This window comes from Dermacentor silvarum, chromosome 10, assembly GCF_013339745.2.
Source record: "Dermacentor silvarum isolate Dsil-2018 chromosome 10, BIME_Dsil_1.4, whole genome shotgun sequence".
Classification (NCBI taxonomy): Eukaryota; Metazoa; Arthropoda; class Arachnida; order Ixodida; family Ixodidae; genus Dermacentor; species Dermacentor silvarum.
The window spans coordinates 15,144,786-15,163,657 of NC_051163.1; the positions used below are offsets into that span (position 1 = coordinate 15,144,786).

At 47.5% G+C, this 18,872-nt stretch overlaps 1 protein-coding gene across 1 annotated transcript in view; it reads right to left on the minus strand.

Moving 5' to 3' along the window:
- Positions 1 to 7,053: 7,053 nt before the first annotated feature.
- LOC119466653 (uncharacterized) overlaps positions 7,054 to 18,872 on the minus strand; it is a 67,723-nt gene continuing 55,904 nt past the window's right edge. The window contains exons 10-16 of the mRNA XM_049657469.1: positions 17,407 to 17,829; positions 14,243 to 14,411; positions 13,115 to 13,320; positions 11,679 to 11,842; positions 10,864 to 11,042; positions 10,219 to 10,397; positions 7,054 to 8,069 (exon numbers count right to left, since the gene is read on the minus strand). Of these exons, the coding sequence (XP_049513426.1) occupies positions 7,841 to 8,069; positions 10,219 to 10,397; positions 10,864 to 11,042; positions 11,679 to 11,842; positions 13,115 to 13,320; positions 14,243 to 14,411; positions 17,407 to 17,829 (1,549 nt within the window). The 3' untranslated portion in view covers positions 7,054 to 7,840. The remainder of the gene's footprint in view (positions 8,070 to 10,218; positions 10,398 to 10,863; positions 11,043 to 11,678; positions 11,843 to 13,114; positions 13,321 to 14,242; positions 14,412 to 17,406; positions 17,830 to 18,872) is intronic.

Below are 18,872 nucleotides of genomic sequence, written 5' to 3' on the forward strand. Positions count from 1 at the left end.
ATATCGTGGCAAGACGACATTGTCGCAGGCGTTCCGCTTCGTTTACCCTAAACTCCGGGTCGGCGGTTCTTCGCTGTTTCGCCTGGGCTACGGAAGCGCTCACGCTCCTGCTCCTCGGCGGAACGCACCACGCGGCCTTCCCATTCGGTCGACGATACTGATCTGAGGCGAGGGAAGCCAGGCGGAGCGCGCGCCAAACCCCTTTCCCTCCCCGCAACACACCAAAAGACCCTGATTGGTCATGCGGGTCACGTGATCCGGCGCCGGCGCAGCTTTCCTGCGCTACTCTGGGAGCAGCTGGGTTCTTTAGCGTGGTACTACCAAGCTTGGCTTGAAAAATTCGCGGGGCCGCAAGATCCATATGGGGAAGGATTACAAACGAAGCTGTTTAGGCCGCATACGTGGGCTGCATACATTATGAAATAATTTTTTTAAGCGAAGCTTTATAGCTGACAAGTTTCGGCGGTGGTGGAGGTGGTGGTGGTGATGTCACGCTTAAAAGTCGGCCATTCCTGGCGATAGTGCAGAAAGGGTCCAAGCTCATTGGCACATACAATGGACGAAAGAGAGAGTGAGAGAGAAAGAAAGACCGAGAGAAAGAGAGAAAGAAAAATATGAATTCACCACGAAGGACAGAGAGAGAACGAGAGAGGGAGGGAAAGAAAGAGAGAAAGAAAGAAAGAATCACCACGAAGGTCAGAGAAACAAAGAAAGATAGAGAAAGGAAGAAAGAGATATAGAAAGAAAGAAGTAAGGAGAGAGAGAAAGGAAGAGAGAGAAAGAAAGATAGATAGAGAAAGAAAGAAAGAAAATCCCCACGAAGGTCAGATACACACACGAGAAGCTTCGCTTATCCCCATTTTCTCGACAGGGGAAGGGCTGATGCTTTTGTTTTTTTCATACGGCACCGCACTACGCCGACACAAGCGCTGCCACCGTCACCGCACCTCACACGCATCTGCCGCAACCGTCAGAGGTGCCGCCGCGCCGGCACCGCGGACGCCCGTGGCGTTATAACCACGGAAGCGCAGGCACGTGCACAGGCGCCGTCGCCACACTCTCACCCACTACCAATCTCCATTGCTGCAGCGCTGTCGCCACACTCTTTCCTGCTCTCTTACCCGTCTCCATTGCTGCAGCACCGTCGCCACTCTCTTTCCCCCTCTCCCCTACTCGTCTTCATTCCTGTCCACGCATGTCCCCGATAACGACGTAAGTCGCGCAGGGCACCCCCCTGGGAACGCATGCGGGAGATGCATACGGGGACTAGAGAGAGAGAAATGGTTAGGGCACGGAGAAAGCTCCGTGGGTTAGGGAAAGGTTGGCGCGCTATCTTGTGCAGCTCTTGAAGGAGCACGGCTCAGCGCCAACGGGGTGGGAAAGAGCGTGGGAAAAGATAGGAGAGGAGAGGGTGAAGAGGAGAGGAAACCGGAGGGCAGAATCTCAGTGGAGACGGCCGGGGTGGAAGGCCGTGTCATGCAGTAAACAGCTTCACTGTAAAATGTTGAGTATCGAGTTTACAGCTCTAACTCAGCCGCAAAAAGACGATACCATTATTCTACAAACTGCACCTACTGAGACGTCTGAGGCAGACAAAATTGACGTATTATACAATGATCTGAAATAAATCACTAATCTATAAGCAGGACGTTTGCGAAACCGTCGTAAGCTTTTAGAGCGCAGTTCTTGGGCGCCCGTTCCTGCGTCGAGCATCGGCGGCGTAACCGAGCGAACGAGCACAGCGAAAGATGAAAGCGAACGCGGATCGCAGCGGGGGAGGAAAGACGCGAGGAGGAAAGCGGAGAGGAGCGCGCAGCGGAACCATGAGGCGGAAAGCGGTGGAGGGTATGGCGAAAGCGTGAGAAGCGTAGTGCGGCGACGATGGCTACGAGATGGCGCCAGAGTATAGCACGCGTTGTCTGGTAGATTTGTCGGCTGCTGCTGCTGTGAATCGCGCCCACGTGTCACCCACGCGCTGGCTCTCGCAATCCCCAGATTAGCGAGGCAGTCGCGCCACACTTCGCTCGTTTCCAACGTGCCGCATGAGTCAGATTGTCCGCGCCAGCCAATATATCGCGAAATGAAAACACGTATACAGCTGCCAAATTTCGCATTAGGGAGTATCGTAATCGTCGGTGAATTTTAACGACTTCATGTAAGCTGTAAACTAATGCATTGCATTAGTTTACAACGAAATCGGATTTCGTTTACAAGTCAACGAAATCCGGATCAACTCTCGAAAAAACATCCTGACGGTAGATGCCAAGAGTTCAACTATAATAGAGAAGTTAAAGACTATTCCAACATTAAGCGGAATTCCCGTCCGTTCCTTTTTTACTTACGGGAAGGAGTCAACGACTGGTGTAATTTCTGATATCGACCTTGACATCAAGAATGTTGACCTCAGGAAATTACTGAGTTCATCGGTGCAGATTCTTGAGATTCACCGCTTGGGGAACTCCCGGTGCATCAAACTAGTATTTGCTTCGTCAACTTTGCCAATGACTGTCAAAGTGGGGTACGTGATACACCACGTCCGACCATTCGTCCCGAGGCCTCTGCAGTGTCGGAAATGTCTCAAGATTGGTCACGTAAGCGCTGTGTGCAGAAATCAAGTGACCTGCCAGCGTTGCGGTGGGCAACATAATACCGCCGACTGTGATGCACCTTCATTGAAATGTCCCAACTGTCCTGGCTCTCACGAAGCAACGTCGAAGGATTGCCCGAAGATGCAGCAGGAAGTTCGTATTCTCCGGAAAATGGCAATAAACAAGTCTTCCCATAGACAGGCTGCTCAATCTGTTCGCCGAGACAGACAACGCTCGCATAAGAAGCGCCATCCAATGACTTCAGGAGAACTGGATTGTGGGCCGCAGGGGCCTCGACAACCTCTACCTTTGCCGGCATCGAGGACGGTAACCGCGCCTACAGCAAATTCAGGATCTCCGAGAGCACAGGGCGCACATTCGTCGCCCCTGGGTGGCACAGACACGGAGTGGCCTTCGCTACCCAGTAGATCCACGCCCACGATACCATGCCGTAGTGTTCCTCTACGTCAAGAAGCGGATTATAGGGCTAGTAAAGCCGATAACCCTATAGGCAAGCAAGGAGCTGAAAATAATGACCAAGAAAGCGTTGAAAAATGCTGAAATGCCTGCTAGAATCAATGCGCGTGATTCTCTGTGGTCTCCAGACTCCGGCCGCTAAAAGCGCCGTGCATGTCCTCGCCGTACTGGAACACCTGATCGCTGCTCTTTACATAATTTAATTACCTTGCTTGGCACCTGTGGTGCTCACGCAGGAGAAGCCCATACACAAGCTTCTTCGCGGCGAGTTTTTGTGAACTTTCAATTGTATTCGTGACTCCGTCCATGCTCTATAGAAGGTAGATGACACGTTTGAAGGACCTTTTTGGACTTTGTTGATAGCCATGAGGATGCTGAACTTGCCTTTACCGTCGTACATCCTTCTTCTATGTCATCATCACCCCTCATCCAGCCTTCATGTCCCCGTTCCCCCCTCCCCCTGTGCAGAGTAGCAGGCTAGAGCATGCTAGCTCAGGCCGACCTCTCTGCCTTCCTTCAAATAAATTATCTCTCTTGTCCAATTTAGATGTTTTAACAAATGCGGTATACAGAACTGTGATGTATGGTTTCGGTACTGAGTTTCAGATTTGTTTCTTTTGCTAACTTGCTCATTTCCGGTAATTTTTGTTTAAAAAAGATTGTTGCCCTAAATTGTTATTCTGCTTTCTGTAGTCGATAGAATTCAGCTTTAATTTTTACATGCAACAAATTTTATTCAAATCAGTTCAGCAATCGTCTGACGAGAGCATTTCTGCGTATAACATGTATTTGAATATGGAAATCGGAGTTGGCCCCGAGCTAAAGCTTCAGTTCACTTATTCACCCATTCTGTTCATCTACCCGCTCCTCATATATCTTTATCTTCCTGTGACGCCTCTGTCATGTTTCCTTCATGTCTTAGTGCATCCCGATGCATATCCTTTTAAGACATGTACCTTATTAAAATTTCTAGAAAGTAAATATACCTTCTGTAAACGTGCATACCTTCGGTATTTACGCCTGTAATTGTGTTTGATATGTCTGTATCACCGTATATCGAGCTGGATATTTAAAATTTTCTACTCTGCTCTTTACGGTTTCATAATCGATGTTATACTTAATATGATGTTTCAATTTTGTACCATTCTTTTTGTCAGTATATACAGCTTTCTGTTGCTCAATACGCGTTTCATAAAAGTGTTTTTCCGAGCGTGAAAGAAGCCCGCGAATACACGCAAAGTAGCGCGGCAATATTGCGTGTATTCGTGTAATATTGCGTGTATTGCGTGTACTCTTTCATGCTTGGAAAAACACTTCTAAGTAGCGCATATTGAGCAACCAACAGAAAGCTGTATGGGAGGTTATCATGTTCCTCTACAATTTTCTCATTCACACTTTTAATCTAACACTTGAGAAGTTGATTAATTGATTACGATTAATTATGTAATTAGGCGGAAGGCAACAAATTATCTCAGCATCTTCAAGTGACGGCAAACAACATTACCTTGGTTCTGGACAGCAAACGTGGCATTTGCATATTTTAAAATTTTGGTGCATGATGGTTGGGACACCCTGTATATTTTCTATTGGTGTTCATCAAACGCGCATAATTTTTATTTCTTTCTGTGTACTGACAGGGATATTCGTCTCGATTTTCTTGTAGTGTTGCTTGACATTAGAATCAGCCTCCGCTTCCCCATCCCTATATAATGCCTCCTCGGGGCCTTTAGGGTATTTGCTTATGATATCTAAGTTAATAAACGTACAATAGTCAAGCATACGTGGGGTGTGCACAGGCAGGCGACAGTGCAAAGTTGCTTTGCAGTCTCAAAGGATGACACTAGGTTGAAAGAACTCGCCATGGAGGGTATAGAGAAACAGTCGAAAGTTCACAAGAGTGTGTGAACTGCGTCGACTTTACGTGACGTGATGTGCGCGCGAGTGAAGTGGAACATTGTGTAAGTGGCAAAGGAAGCGGCTCGATTCAAGGAACTCACCATCTTGATGTTGTTGCTGTTGCCTAAAATTGAATAGGGGAGCGTATCCTCTTTCTTCTCTTCTTCTGCATCAACTGAGATGACTGAAAATTACTGGAAAATGCGGACCCACGTGAGGAGTGACAACAGTGGGTGCAAATGTTTTTCCTGCGCATGACAACAGGGCGATACTCTGCGTCACTGGAACGGGCATACGAACACATAAAGTTCGATTCACAGCTTTCGTTATAGTACTTTAATAAAAAGTAAGTTTATGTGGTAAAGAGAGACGAAGTTTACAGGAAGCTTTCGGTGCTGTTTCTTTTTTTTTCTTCTTTTTTATACCTATTCACTGCTTGTTTCATTTCAGTTATTTTCTCCAAATCAGTATTGGAGCGTTTCACCGCATTATAATTATGATGGTAATCAACTGTGACACGTCGCCACTTCGCGTGACGGTCCATACTGTAGGCCAAAGAATTGGCCCGCAGTATGGTTAAATGATGATGATGATGATGATGATGATGATAATAATAATAATAATAATAATAATAATAATAATAATAATAATAATAATAATAATAATAATAATTAATACAATCGTCCTGTAGTAGCTCTCATTCTCTAATAGCTCTTGTAATTTAGATTGATTTGGAAACGTATCGTTAATATTGCTGTTCCTCCTGCCTTCCGACTCTCGGTCTGTCACGCGAAGTGGGAACGTGTCATAGTTGAGTATCATCATAATCGTAATGCGGTGAACAGCTATAATACTGATGTATTGTACGTGCTATAGCGGGGGGGGGGGGGGGGGTTGAACGAACACAATGTAATTCTAGGCTCCTTCCAGTAAGTATTCGAAAGAAGTGCAGTAGAACCAAAAATGTCACTCTTTCGGTGACACATTATTGACGCCTGCGAACGTCAGAATTTGTGAGATAAGCACTCTATACACAATCAGTTAACATCAATAATAAACATTTATTTACCTTACATAATCAACCTAATATTGCTATTTCGGAGTCAGTATGTGCCGAAGACGCCGGTAGAAGTCCTCATGCTGCTGAACTGCGCACGAAGGCCATTTCCGCAAGAGATTTCCACATATAGTGTCGCGAAATTCGCCGAGCACCCAAAAAATGCGTTATAATAGCTATGAAAATTAATTACTCTCAAGGACCGATCTCTTAAGTCTCCTTACCGATATATTTTCTGCTTGGCAAAGAGCCAGCGGCCATGGTTGCGTCTTTTGTGTAATGACGTCATGTTCGTCGTATACCCGTTCTTTTTCTCTATTTCTTTCTTTCTTTCTTTCTTTCTTTCTTTCTTTCTTTCTTTCTTTCTTTCTTTCTTTCTTTCTTCCTTTCTTTCTTTTTCTTTCTTTCTTTCTTTTTTTTCTCTCGTATGGTTTTGTGTTTAAGGTACAGCTGCTGCTGCTTTTTATTCTTCGTATCTGGACCTCAAGAGATGTCTTCGTTTCTGCCCAAAATCAGAGACGAAATATACTTTTTTTTACCACATTTTGTTGCTTTAATGTGCCCAGATTGCTGAGATGACGTGGAGCTTACGCTCTTCGGCATCTCTTTCACAGTAACGACATATTGAGGCCCAAATAACCCCCTTGGGATAAAGTGGAGCGATACATTGATCTTGGACAAAAATTTTATCAGGACAAGCTACCGCTTATTTGTCACCAAAAGGAGTCACTGAAATATCGCAGGCTCCAAATATATGGTGATTGTAAAGGAGGAAAGAGACGCCTACTTCTGCAGCCTTTAAGGGAGCACGGCGCAGAACGCGCGTTTGTTCTCCGCCGTGGGTTCACTCCCCGTGAAAGCGCGCGTCCTCTCCCCTTTCACTCGCACATACAGCGTTCGGCGGCGCGCGGCGACGATTTCATCTCCATTGACGTCATACGGAACCTCACGGCGACGGCGACGGCGACGACGACGGCGACGCCATGGCAGAAATCTGCTTTGGAGTGTCCATATAACTGCTATCGCAATAAAAGGCAAAGTTGTCGTTGAGGCGACTAAAGATTCAAGCAGAGCATCGGCTAATCAACGTCAGGCTTTACCCAGCTACAATGACCAACGCTCTTCTAATGCATCAAAATAGCCGCACCAATGTGTTTGACGTCTAATGAGCGCATCAGCTTGACGGCTACACGCCTCACGGGAAAGGTGAAAAAAAAGTCGCAATTTCTCCCGAAAGGCGATGCATCGATTGCGATAGCAAATTAGTAGACAGCTATACGAAACAAGGATAGCAGTTTTATCGGCAGTGTAAACATAGGCTTACAGCTAAATTAACAATCATGGTGCCACGCGCGTACTAACAAACATGAGCACATATCTCACTCGATGCCCGCGGAATCTCGCTGTCGGAACGCTGTAGTGAGGAACCTCACGGAACATTTATATGGAACATCACGGCGACGGACGGCAGAAATGCGCCTGGCGTGTCCATATAATTGCTATCGCAATAAACGTCCGCATTAAAGTCCAGTATATTAGCGCGCAGCTTTTTCGAGCTTTCTCGCAAGTTTTGTGTGCCGTAAGCTTATGTGACCAACTGTACGTATGGTGGCACTTATGGTGCCCTTGGAAAACGCATAAAATGAATGAATGATGATACCGACCAGTTATTCTTTTTATTTCTACTTGTTTAATCTGGACTGATACTACTGCTATACTGTCTGATAAACAGTGAAATCTTGTTGTCTGCACTCCCGTGGAGCTTCGAGGACGATGAACGTAGCGGTAAACGAAGATGAAACGACCGAGGAAGTCGGGCTGGCTAGAGAAGCCTGTGAAGTGCGTCGGTGAGCGGGAAGGACCGCGCCCCGCACGCGCTGCTCGCGTCGTCGGCGTCCACGTCGAGCACGACGACCCCGGTCTTGGCGAAGCGTCCCACCACGCGGCGGACGCCCAGCGCCCAGGGCGTCAGCGCAGCCATCCAGGTGCGGTTTCGATGCGCCACCACGCACTCGCCCGTCGGGCTGCCGTAGCCCGACCAGCCGTGGTCCCTGCAATAAATGAGACACGGGGTAAAGTTGGTTAGAACTACAGAGAGTTGAGCTAGTTGGTATATATATGGGCGATATAATAACGATAGAAGTCGAAAATGACATGTCAGGATTCCATCAACCGGGCGTCAGCACGCGCTTTCACCTCTGTCTCGACACCCCATTTGACAAACCAGTGTCCTGACACGGGGCGCTGTTGTCGCCATGAGCATGTGGTCCCCAGATAAGTTTCAAGTATAATGGTCTAGAAGGTATCGTTTCAAGGTAGCGCCCATTCTCTTCCCCGCTCCCCTCCTCCTACATGGAACGCCGCTAGCACCGCCAAAAGTTTCCAAGCAACTAGCTTTTAGTTTGTCTCGTACTATATTCATCTGTATTCCGTGCAGTAAATCCTTATTCATGCGTAGGTTGGCGTAAACTATGCCACGTGAAAAAAACAAAAAAACAAAAAAAAAACTTTCTAGCCCTTTGGAGGCGCTAGTGATCAGTGCGGTCACGTAGAAATTCCACGTGACCACGTTAGGCCAGTCAGTGACGAGAGAGCAATGGGAGAGAGCGTAAGGATGAGGAGGATGGCTGCTAGATGAAAGAATGGCGCTACCTTGAAACTTCTTAAGAACCTTACATGAGCATATATCTCCTCAGTAACATCAGCATAGTGTTCTTCTTGTAAAGAGCATTCACGTAGGGTCACAGGACGCCATATTGTTTGTGTCGCAATGCGGGCTTGTTGGTATGCCATATTGGAATACAAGTGTAGCGCTCGCGAGGCGAGGAGATGATATAAGAGTACATAAACACATAGAGCCATGTCTGTGTGGTCATGTGCTCTTATCGTGTGCTCGTCTGGCTTGCGCTACACATGGTGTTCCAAGTTGGCGTATTGTTGCCGCATTCACATCTTACAAAGTACCGCTGGAGATGAGCGCATTGGCACAACGTGATGCTCTTTACTATTATAGCTGCACACCATCATGGCGGTCGCGATGACGTCAAACAATACTCATTCAGGACACACAGAGACATCGCGGCCAATATTTAGGACTCGTATCTGCAGTTTCGAAAGCACTGCTTGAGATAATTGGTAGAAAAGTGATAAGATTAAGCAGGAGCTTTTTCACCGTGATAGTGGCACTTTAAAATGGCGGCTCTGACGTTTGGTGCCAAGCTCCCCTTACAGCCCGCAGAAACACTAAGTCAGCGAATGCTGCTATATGGGGTTAGTTGCTAGGATTGCGAAACATGCTAACACGAGTACGACATTTTGGGTTGTAGTTCAGCGTTTGTGGAGTCTAGGTATGTTCCTTGTGTTCCATTCAAATGGGAGCTGGTAACGTATTTCTGAATAATACGTCAGCGCTCATAATCCGTTACGGAATATTCACGACGCCCGTTGCGTCGCGAGATCTTACCTCTTGACTTGAGCCCGGTGTCCTGGTGGTACCGGTCACAGATAGTGGTGCAGCTATTCGAACTTCATGTCTCGGAATCTAAACTTTACTCCGGCTAGCCCGCCGTCTCTAATTTATTGCTGGTTTATCCATGATGAAGTTTACCATTGATACTGCAACGTTGTCGATCACACGCACGCACACATTTTCCAACTTTCCAGGTTATTACTTTGAGCAGCATGGGCTTCACCTCAAGAAGCCTGTTATTGTACAGAAGCCAGCTTTACAGGCACGCAGAAACGGTACATGAAGTACATGTACTATCGACCAAAAAAGTTTACGGACCACGGGATCTCAGAAAACGCTAAATATCCGAGCAGCCTTTAAAGTAGCCAGTAAAACCATACATCACAATGTTGTTCGCATATATCAGTAGAGGCTGGAAATGGGATAACCAGGCTGCGTTTAGAGGCTGCGGAGACATTCAGCTTTTTGTCAGATACCTTGGTCCGTAAACTTTTTTTTTTGGTCGATAGTACCACAAACAGGCTGCCACCTTAAAGTAAGCAAGCATGGTTTTTCGTACTTTTGAAACATGTCTATGCATCTTTCCTCATCCGGCACTCTGCAGAGGCATACAGATGACCGAAAAGATGCGCGTGTAGGGTTAGCATTGCTCTACGAAAGTTGCGTTCTTTCCAAAACAAACTTTGGCCCCGCTTTCAGTGACAGGTGGCAGCGTCGTGGGACTCGTATACCTGATGGCGAGGCAGACGTCCCTGTAGGCCGCGCTACTGACGAGCGACGCGGCGGCTCCTTCCCGGCCAATCGCTTCGCCGCCTTCAGGAAACGTGTATCGGACGCCCGAGAGCCGGACGCCCAGCATCACGTCGGCCGCGCTGTCGCCATCATCCAGCACGCGTCGGGCGAGGCCCCGCTGCGCAGACGCGAACAGCAGCGTGACCGTAAACGTTTTACAACGTCACAGCTATACTTCAGGGACGCTCCAGCTGCAATATCGACTCGTCACCGTACGTTGACACCATCGCATACGTCTTCGACAACGGGCTTCTCACTGAAATAAAGCCCGTCCATTAACCAAGGCAACATTATTAGAGGGATACTGAACGACAACACTATGTTAGTTCAGTATGATGAAGTTTTTCTTGAAGCCATGGTAATACATATACCTGTTTTCCATGAATATATCCACGACCTCACAGTGGTGTACCGGCATCAGGGTTTCCATGTGAAATTTTCTATTCAAATCCCGCCCCGTCAAATGATAATGGATAGATAGCGTTTCGAGGAAAAAAAACACCTTACCAGTCTAAACATTATCTATAGTATTTCCCTTTAGTGTGGCTTGAACAGCTTTCGAGTGATTTTAAGGTGTGGTGTACCGGACACTGGGTCCTGCTGGAGTTCGCCGAAGCCGGTATCAGCACGACGGGACCCAGCTTAGCTTCTGCGAACATCCGCGGTCCGCCTTCGCCATCCGGACACGTCACGGCGGCGGTGTAGCCGTGGTAGTCCAGGCGCTCGTACAGCGCCCGGTAGATGGCTACCTCATCCGGTCCACCTGCGAGTCGATCCAGAAGTCACTATAATATCTAACGCAACGGTGTTCATCTTCTTTTCATCAATACCAGTACGTCGTCTCAAGCACTGTCAGGAATGTGCACGCGAAGACCTCAGAGCTGCCATCAACGTGCGGATGCGTTGTGTGCACACTGAAAAATTCAGGGAAATAAACACCTAGTCGTAGCTGCTTCTGTCTTCTCCTCTTTCAACTGAACGAATGCCAACTAACCCAGTCCGCGCCTTGCTATATTTATGCACTATTGCAGATTTTCTCTTTCGGTATTTAGTATTGTTAAAATTTCACTGTTCAATACATTTCTGCCCGGCGCCAAACGTACTGCGACCACACGCATTAAAAAAAAAAAGATTTCATTTTATTGCTCTTCACATTGGCAGATCAGCGAAATTGTTTTACCAATCCTGTATTTTTCTGACTCTGTATTCGAATATTTTCATGCTTGGCTTAGCGTTCATTTGGGACAAATAAGGCGAAAGGAAAACCAATCGAATAAACATATTCGCACTTCTTATCCCGTCAGTTGACCGGTTAAACTATAGCCAACATTTCACGCACCGACGAGTTCGAAGCTAAACGCTAATTTTACAACGCAAGCGGTGCGATCCATTCACTCACAGTGCAGCGTGTAGAGGAGCACGCCGTCGAGCCGGTTGAACTCGACGAAATGGAGCACGTGGACGGCGAGCCTCTTGGAGGCGTTGCCGTGGTCACGCTGCGCTAGCGAGCGCAGCACCCCGGCATCCTGTTGGGGACCACCCAGGGCCACCAGTAGACTCGGTCTATATAGAACAAAAACAAAATACACAGTGAATCTTGTTGCTGGTTAAGTTTATTTATTATTCCCGAAAAAAAAAAAAGACGCTGCTGACTATACTGATTGTTAACTCCGTCACTGCGCATGCGTGAAAATTTGTTTAAAAGTGAAGCAGTTGAAAGATTCTCCAATAGGTGTCAGTTCCTTCTTTCGTCCTTGTAATGGAAGACTGGAAAACTGTGAATTAGAGTTTGATTTATCTTACATGCGTAATGGACAAATGGATGCGGGATGACAGGCGCAAGTTGGATACGCTCCAAGGGGTAATTGGAGATCTGCCCTGCATGGACATAAAAATCCGATGATGATGATGACTTGCAATGGACATAGAAGGTGGACTATGTATCTAGCGGACAATACAAGAGATTTACAGGAACTTCCGAATATCTGTGGCAACGCAGGGACAAATCTAGGCCGCAAGTTTAGCACACAGAAATCGGGAATTATGATCTTTAATGAAGAGACGAGTTATTACGTGTTGTCAATTTAAGAGCGAGTCATACCCCTAAAAAAGCTCGGACACAAAATAGAGGAAGAGGTCAAGAAAGTTGGCAACCAAGTACAGGATAATGGAAAGGGTAAATAGACAACCCGGAGTCATCAGAAAGAAAGTGAGAGAAACAGGGACAGTGAATTGGATGCAAATAATGGAAACAGAAATGACCATGGAGATTTACAAGAATGAGAAGAAAGAAATTAGAAGGGAAAATCTGCACGATAACACAAATGGCAGTGCTTTGCTATTAGGGGCTGGAACTAGTTGCCTAAGGACAAAAGCATACCAGAGCAAACATTAGCAACAAGATGAGGCACATGTGTATACATGTGCCTCATCTTGTTGATGATGGAGAGATGATGGAGATGATGTTGTTGATGATGTTGAGATGATGGAGATAGTTATTTTTTCACGTACATGGAGACGCAGATTAGGGCATCATTCAAATTTTAGAATTGTTTTTCAAGTTCATAACATAACAGCAAACAATACAATAAAAGCCACCTTGAAGAGCACTTATGTCCCATAGTTGCGTTCGGGTCTCAGGAGGGTATAGCGTACGTGATAAACTCAAGCAGGCTGGGTGACTATTTTTCACCGCCCGTATTAAAGGGGAAGCCAATAAATCATCATCATTATCGTCTGCCGTCCACAGCTTCGGCAACCCGGCAATCCGCAAATGTTCGGAAGTTTACGGACAAATTTAATCTCCCTTATAACAGTCTGCTGCGCTATACCCACCTCGTGGTCCTGTTGGTGTCCTGTATTTTCAGGAAGTCGGCAAAGCGGAGGTTGGGGGCCGACGGTTCCCCGGCCGGCGCCGTCAGGGGCAGGCAGCAGAGCACCACTGCAGAGCACAAGTGCAGGGGCAAATGGTGCGGCCTGAACCGGGAGTCGCTGCCGTTGTAGCCACACCACAGGTTCTTCTTGAGCTCGGACGAACTCTCCTGGACGTCAAAGCGCGAACGGGCCGGTTGCCTCGATGGGCAAATATATTCTCGAGGTGTCGTGTACGGCATCTTATTAAACCTAATGTCAAGCCTTTGATTTCGAGTTCACAGCAAATTTGCGATGACTGAGATTAGGTTGAAACGATGAACGACGAGAGAAGTTCTTCGACTGGGCTAGTTGGTAGTGTGACTTTATAGCGTATGTATGGCGCTGCTAAGGTGACATACACGTGGGACACTATTGCCACGCAAACACGATACGGACACACACCTTGCGCACAGACCTTGAGCAAGGTCTCCGTCCGTATTGTGTTTGCGTGTCAGTCTCCCTGTGTGTACCACCTAAGCAGCGCTACTTACGCCATAATAATAAACCAAGAGAGGTTTTTCTAAGCCAACAGGACGAAATTCAGAATGACATACATGTACCCATCACTGCAGCACTGGATGAAGCACTGTACGTACTAGGAGCGCACGTTGGCACTATAGCTGTGGGGGTATTCTGTAAGTTTCGATCTAGTAGACATGTCCGTTTCGTCTGTTGCTGAAGTTCTGATTGTCTTGCCTGGGGTACACGTGAGAAGGAGACATGCGCCCCCAGCCAATTAGTATTTTACCCCAATTAGCGCAAAAATTCTTTTAGGGAGCCTTGGGCAGCCATCTTCGCCCAGACTGACCTGGAGACTCGACTGAGCATCCTCGACGAGGCACGGCGCGTGGCGATGGCCATTGGAGTCCTGGACTGAGGACCCACCCTCCGGCCCCCTTAACCCTATTTTTCACGAATGAAGTTATTTCTCTCTCTCTCTCTCTCTCTCTCTCTATTTGGTTCTCACCGAGTGTATCTATAGCTCGCATAACTTCACATCATGATACAGGCCCGAAGTAGGGAGTTAAAGTGCGATATTGTAGGCTTTACCATTTCTTGGCCGGAGTACGAAGCCGATGCCGTTCTGTTCCGTAAGGACTGCCGCCACAGTTGTAAGCGACTCCAAGCAGAGGTCGTGGCGGACGATCTTCTCGGCCGAGCCGTCGACTTGGTTTGCTTTGTTGCCCCGCTTATAGAGCGATGCGCAGTTGGCGTCGCGCTGAAAAAAAAAAATGGTGTCAGATTCACACTAAGTGGTGCGAAGACTGGGCAAACAGCGAAGCTAGTGGTCCTTCCCGAGCTTTAACTTTGCTTTCCTTTGCTTAACTTCGTTTGGTTCTTAGCTTTAACTTTGCTTAACTTGGTTTATCTTGGCTGGTTCTTAGGCAAACTTAGCCGACCCCGAATATCGAGACGATACTCGGGGTCGGCGCGCTGTCTTCTAAAGGCCACTTTATAGTCCGACGTAGCGCTGACGCGCGAGCGCGCTCGGCACGGGGACGCTCCATCAGCGAAAGTTAAGCACTTCACCAGCCCATCTTGTTTGAAGAAACGCGGATGACGCTGGGTGACGAGTTCGGCGCGAAATGCAGCATGTCGCATCTGGACGCCGGCTGCAGCCGGGGCACGCCGACGAACGCCGGATACGTCGGCAGCGCCTCGCGCTGTGGCGAGGGTAACCTCGCCGAGCGGTGACGTCATCGCCAGGCGCAGTTTTTTGTTCGCACTACGCGGCCTAACCAAGACCTAACCTAACCATTGCGGTTTCAGCGCAAAAGGGCACAGGGGACAGGCAGAGCAAACACAACAAGCGTTGCAAGTAGCAACGTTAGCAGACAAGGGGTGTATTAAGAGTCGGCGTACAGGATACCAGCGTTGGGCTATACAACAGGCTACTATACACAAGTGGGCTACTAGAGTTAGAAGCTAACAAGGGTGGAGCCTTGGGCTAGTTGGTTATTAATAATTAATTCATAGCTAGAAGTGCGTGCGTTGTACGAGAATGCCGTGCCTCCATCTGTCCGCTTCCTGTCTTGAAGCCACAACGTATTCTCGAACTGCACATAAATGTGACTAGCCTGCTTACATTTGTTACGGAAGAGAAATTATACGTTATACGCCACAGCCAGTAACAGGAACCACTGACGAAAACTGCGCGAGCGAAGGCCAGAAACATGCAATGCCAACGGCTCAATGACTAGACAAAAAATAATGAGCACTTAGGTATCCCTGCGTGGATGAATGCGAGAGCATTGCGACGGCCTCGTTTGCGTACTCGCGCGGACGTAAAAAGGCGCAGCTACTGAATGAGAAGTCGAATGTTGGTACATCGGAGCGCACGATAGAACTCACCGAAATCACCGCACCGACTGGCAGCGGCGCTATATACAGGGTGTTTCAGCGAACACTTCCATAATTTATTTAAAGTTGTCTGTGAGAGATAGCCCAATTCTAGTTAATGAGCTGGTCTACGCGAAGAGGCGGACATTATACTTGCACACAAAATTGAAATGCATAATCGACTAATTAACAAAAGTTCACTAATTAAGTTTTTAACTATTTACCTGATGGCCCATATTGCAATTTACAAATTGTAGCCGTGGAGTTCGCAAGGCGGATCTACTTGGAATTAATTCTCAGGATGACACCAGTTTCGAGGTATTAATTCATGAACTTTGTGGAGAAATGCATTGGCGTTCCAGTTAATTTGGTGCTTCAATGCATAAACCGACGTTTTGTTAAGAAACTAACTGGAACGCCAATGCATTTCTCCGCAAAGTTCGGGGATTAATATCTTGAAACTGGTGCCATCCCGAGAATTCGTTCCAAGTGGATCCGCCTTGCGAACTCCACGGCTAGAATTAGTAAATTGCAATATGGGTCATCAGGTAATTAGTTAAATCTTAATTAGTAATTTTTGTTAATTATTTGATTACGCATTTCAATTTCTTGTGCAAGTAATGTCCGCCTCTTCGTGTAGACCAGCTCATGAACTAGAATTGTGCTACCTGCCACGGCAACCTTTAAGAATTTTTGAAAGTGTTCGCTGAAACACCGGCGCGGTCTGTCTCTGTGACCACGTGACTTGTTCTTCCATCGGAATCACCCCTCTCTCATTGGCGGAAGCGCACGCGGCGTCGCTAGCACTTCCACCAATGGAAGCATCACCTGGCGCGCGGTCTGTCTCTGTGACCTCGTGACTTTTTGACCAGCTCCAACCAGGCCACCGGATTTTCAGCTTCATGAGCCATATAATGCTTTCGCATTAATGAAAGAAGAATCTCTGGTACTAGCTATTTCAATCGCTTTAAAGTGAAGATTTTTTTTTGCGTCCTCCTTCACCTTTCCCGCTGCTGGTGCTGCTACTAGCTGCTGTCTTGCCGATAATGCAGTAACTTGGGCCACTGCATATGTACCACTGGGTATAAGTTCCTGAATATACAACCTGGACCACTTGGTGTGCGCATTGGGCATATAAACATTTATTGGCCGACGTCCCAGCAAGGAGTCCGCTCCACTAGGAATGTGTCCAAATATACAAGCAGAACAAGAGGCAAGAAGTCAAGAAGTCGGCTACTGAGAAGTGTAGTCGGCAACGGAAGTAGCCGAGTGTTGAGAAAGAAGTTAAGCGAACAGACTGGAACCACAGCGTGCAAAAAGCGAGCAGCGCTGGGCTGCACAGATGCGATCAACGAAAAATGAAGAGATTTCAGTAAACGATAAAGTAGGCTTCGCTGAACACCGATTACCACATACTCGCGTGCAACCTCCCGATTTTTTTCCTCCTACTTTGAAACACTGGATGCAGCATGCGATCCACAATACTAATTATATACCTCGCGGTGCCTTTATTTTCCTTCTTTCCATCTTTTACCCCTTCTCTCCTCCTATATCAACTCTCGTTGGCATTGTCTTTCGTCAGCACACGGTAGCCAGCCAGTATTTGCACTGGCTAACCTCCATATTATTCCCTCTCTCCCCTCCTTCGTAACACCAGACGCAGCATATGTGCCACAAAGATTTATATACCTCGCGGTGCCTTTAGTTTCTTCTTTCTTTTACCACATCCCTCCTTTTATCACCTTTCGTTGTCTTTCTCCAGCACAGGGTAGCCAGCCGGTATTTACACTGGCTAACCTCCACGCCATTCCCTCTCTCTTTCCTTCTCCTTTGTAACACCAGACGCAGCATGCGATCCACAAATATTTATATACCTCGCGTTGCCTTTGGTCTCGTTAGCAGCCGCTGAGAAGAGTCGGTCCGCGCCATCAGGAGGGAGAGGGTAGTCGCTCATGTGACTCGGCGGCGGCCGGACCGCGACGTCGCCAGAGTGCTTCCCCGTGGCATGCGTCAGGACGACGGCCAGCCAGGAGACCACGAGCAGCAGGAAGAAGATGGCCGACGTCACCTGCTGGCGGCGGGTGCCCAGGTACAGAGCTCGACCGTCCTCGAGCACGTCTGGTGCGCCGGCCAGCTTCGAGGACGAACCATGCGCCGGGGGCCTATCCTTGTTGCCGAGCTCTGGAGTACGTGTCACCTCCGGCTCTGTCGTCGTTGACTCTCCTCGGAGTTGCGCCGTGGAAGATGGTTGATATGCGGCCATTTTCGCAAGTCTTCTTCGTTCTCTTCTTCGCCGTCTGGAATACAATGACACACCGGACTCCACTTTCTCTTTTTTTACTTCCAAAGCCTGCCTTACGGGATATTACAAACTTATGTTTACAGGTGCATAAATTTAAGTTAGGTTGTCGAATTTAACGTCCCAAAACTGCACAGTGGTTTATGAAGAACGCATAGTTGAGGCATCTGGATTACTTTTGACGACCTGGTGTTCTTTAAACGTGCGCTTAGAACACGCTACACAAGCGTCAATACGGGGATTTCGTAGCTTTTAACGCGATTAGCATTCTTTGGGAGCTTCACGATCTCTTAAGGGACTATGTGCCTATATATCTGTCGGGATGGGTCTGTAACCGTTTTCCCGCCAACCGGGTCACTCGGTAGTCCATGGTATAATTTGGATATAGCATCCGGCTGCTGTGCTGAGGGAACAGGGCTCAAAACAAACTGTTAGAGCAACTTGAGTCACTGGTTATGCGCCACTGTGTATGTGCAGCTCTTCGGTGAGAAAAAAAAAATCTTTAAAAGTTGACTTGTGCTAGCCAGAATCGAACCCACGACATACATATTGAGACAATCTTGTGTGAATATAGCGCCACGCGTGGAGTTTCTTGCATAAATTTTTTACATGATTTATCTAGTTATTACTATCCAACGCATACGCTTAATCGGTACCACCTAGCTACTGATTTCAAAACTTCCACTTATCAACTTCGTCTGAACGTGTATTCCAGTAAATTTCTTTTCACCTTCTTGGCACTTTCTAGAGCCCCATTCTTGGCCGATCCCCCAAACTGGGTTGCACTATTACGCTGAACAACAACCAACCATCCGCAATAAACTTTAGCGCAAACGGGACGGCACAAGAAGGCCTTGTCCTGCCGCCTTCCTGCCGCCTTCCTGCCTTCTTGTGTCGTGTTGTGTGCGCTAAAGTTTATTAGCAATACGCACCATCTAGGGCCGTTGATGCATTCTGCTGAACTGCCAACGAACCAACTTGGCCTTGTGGCTGCTGTTGTGGCCTCGATACATTTAATTCAGGTTCACTCTGCATTCACTC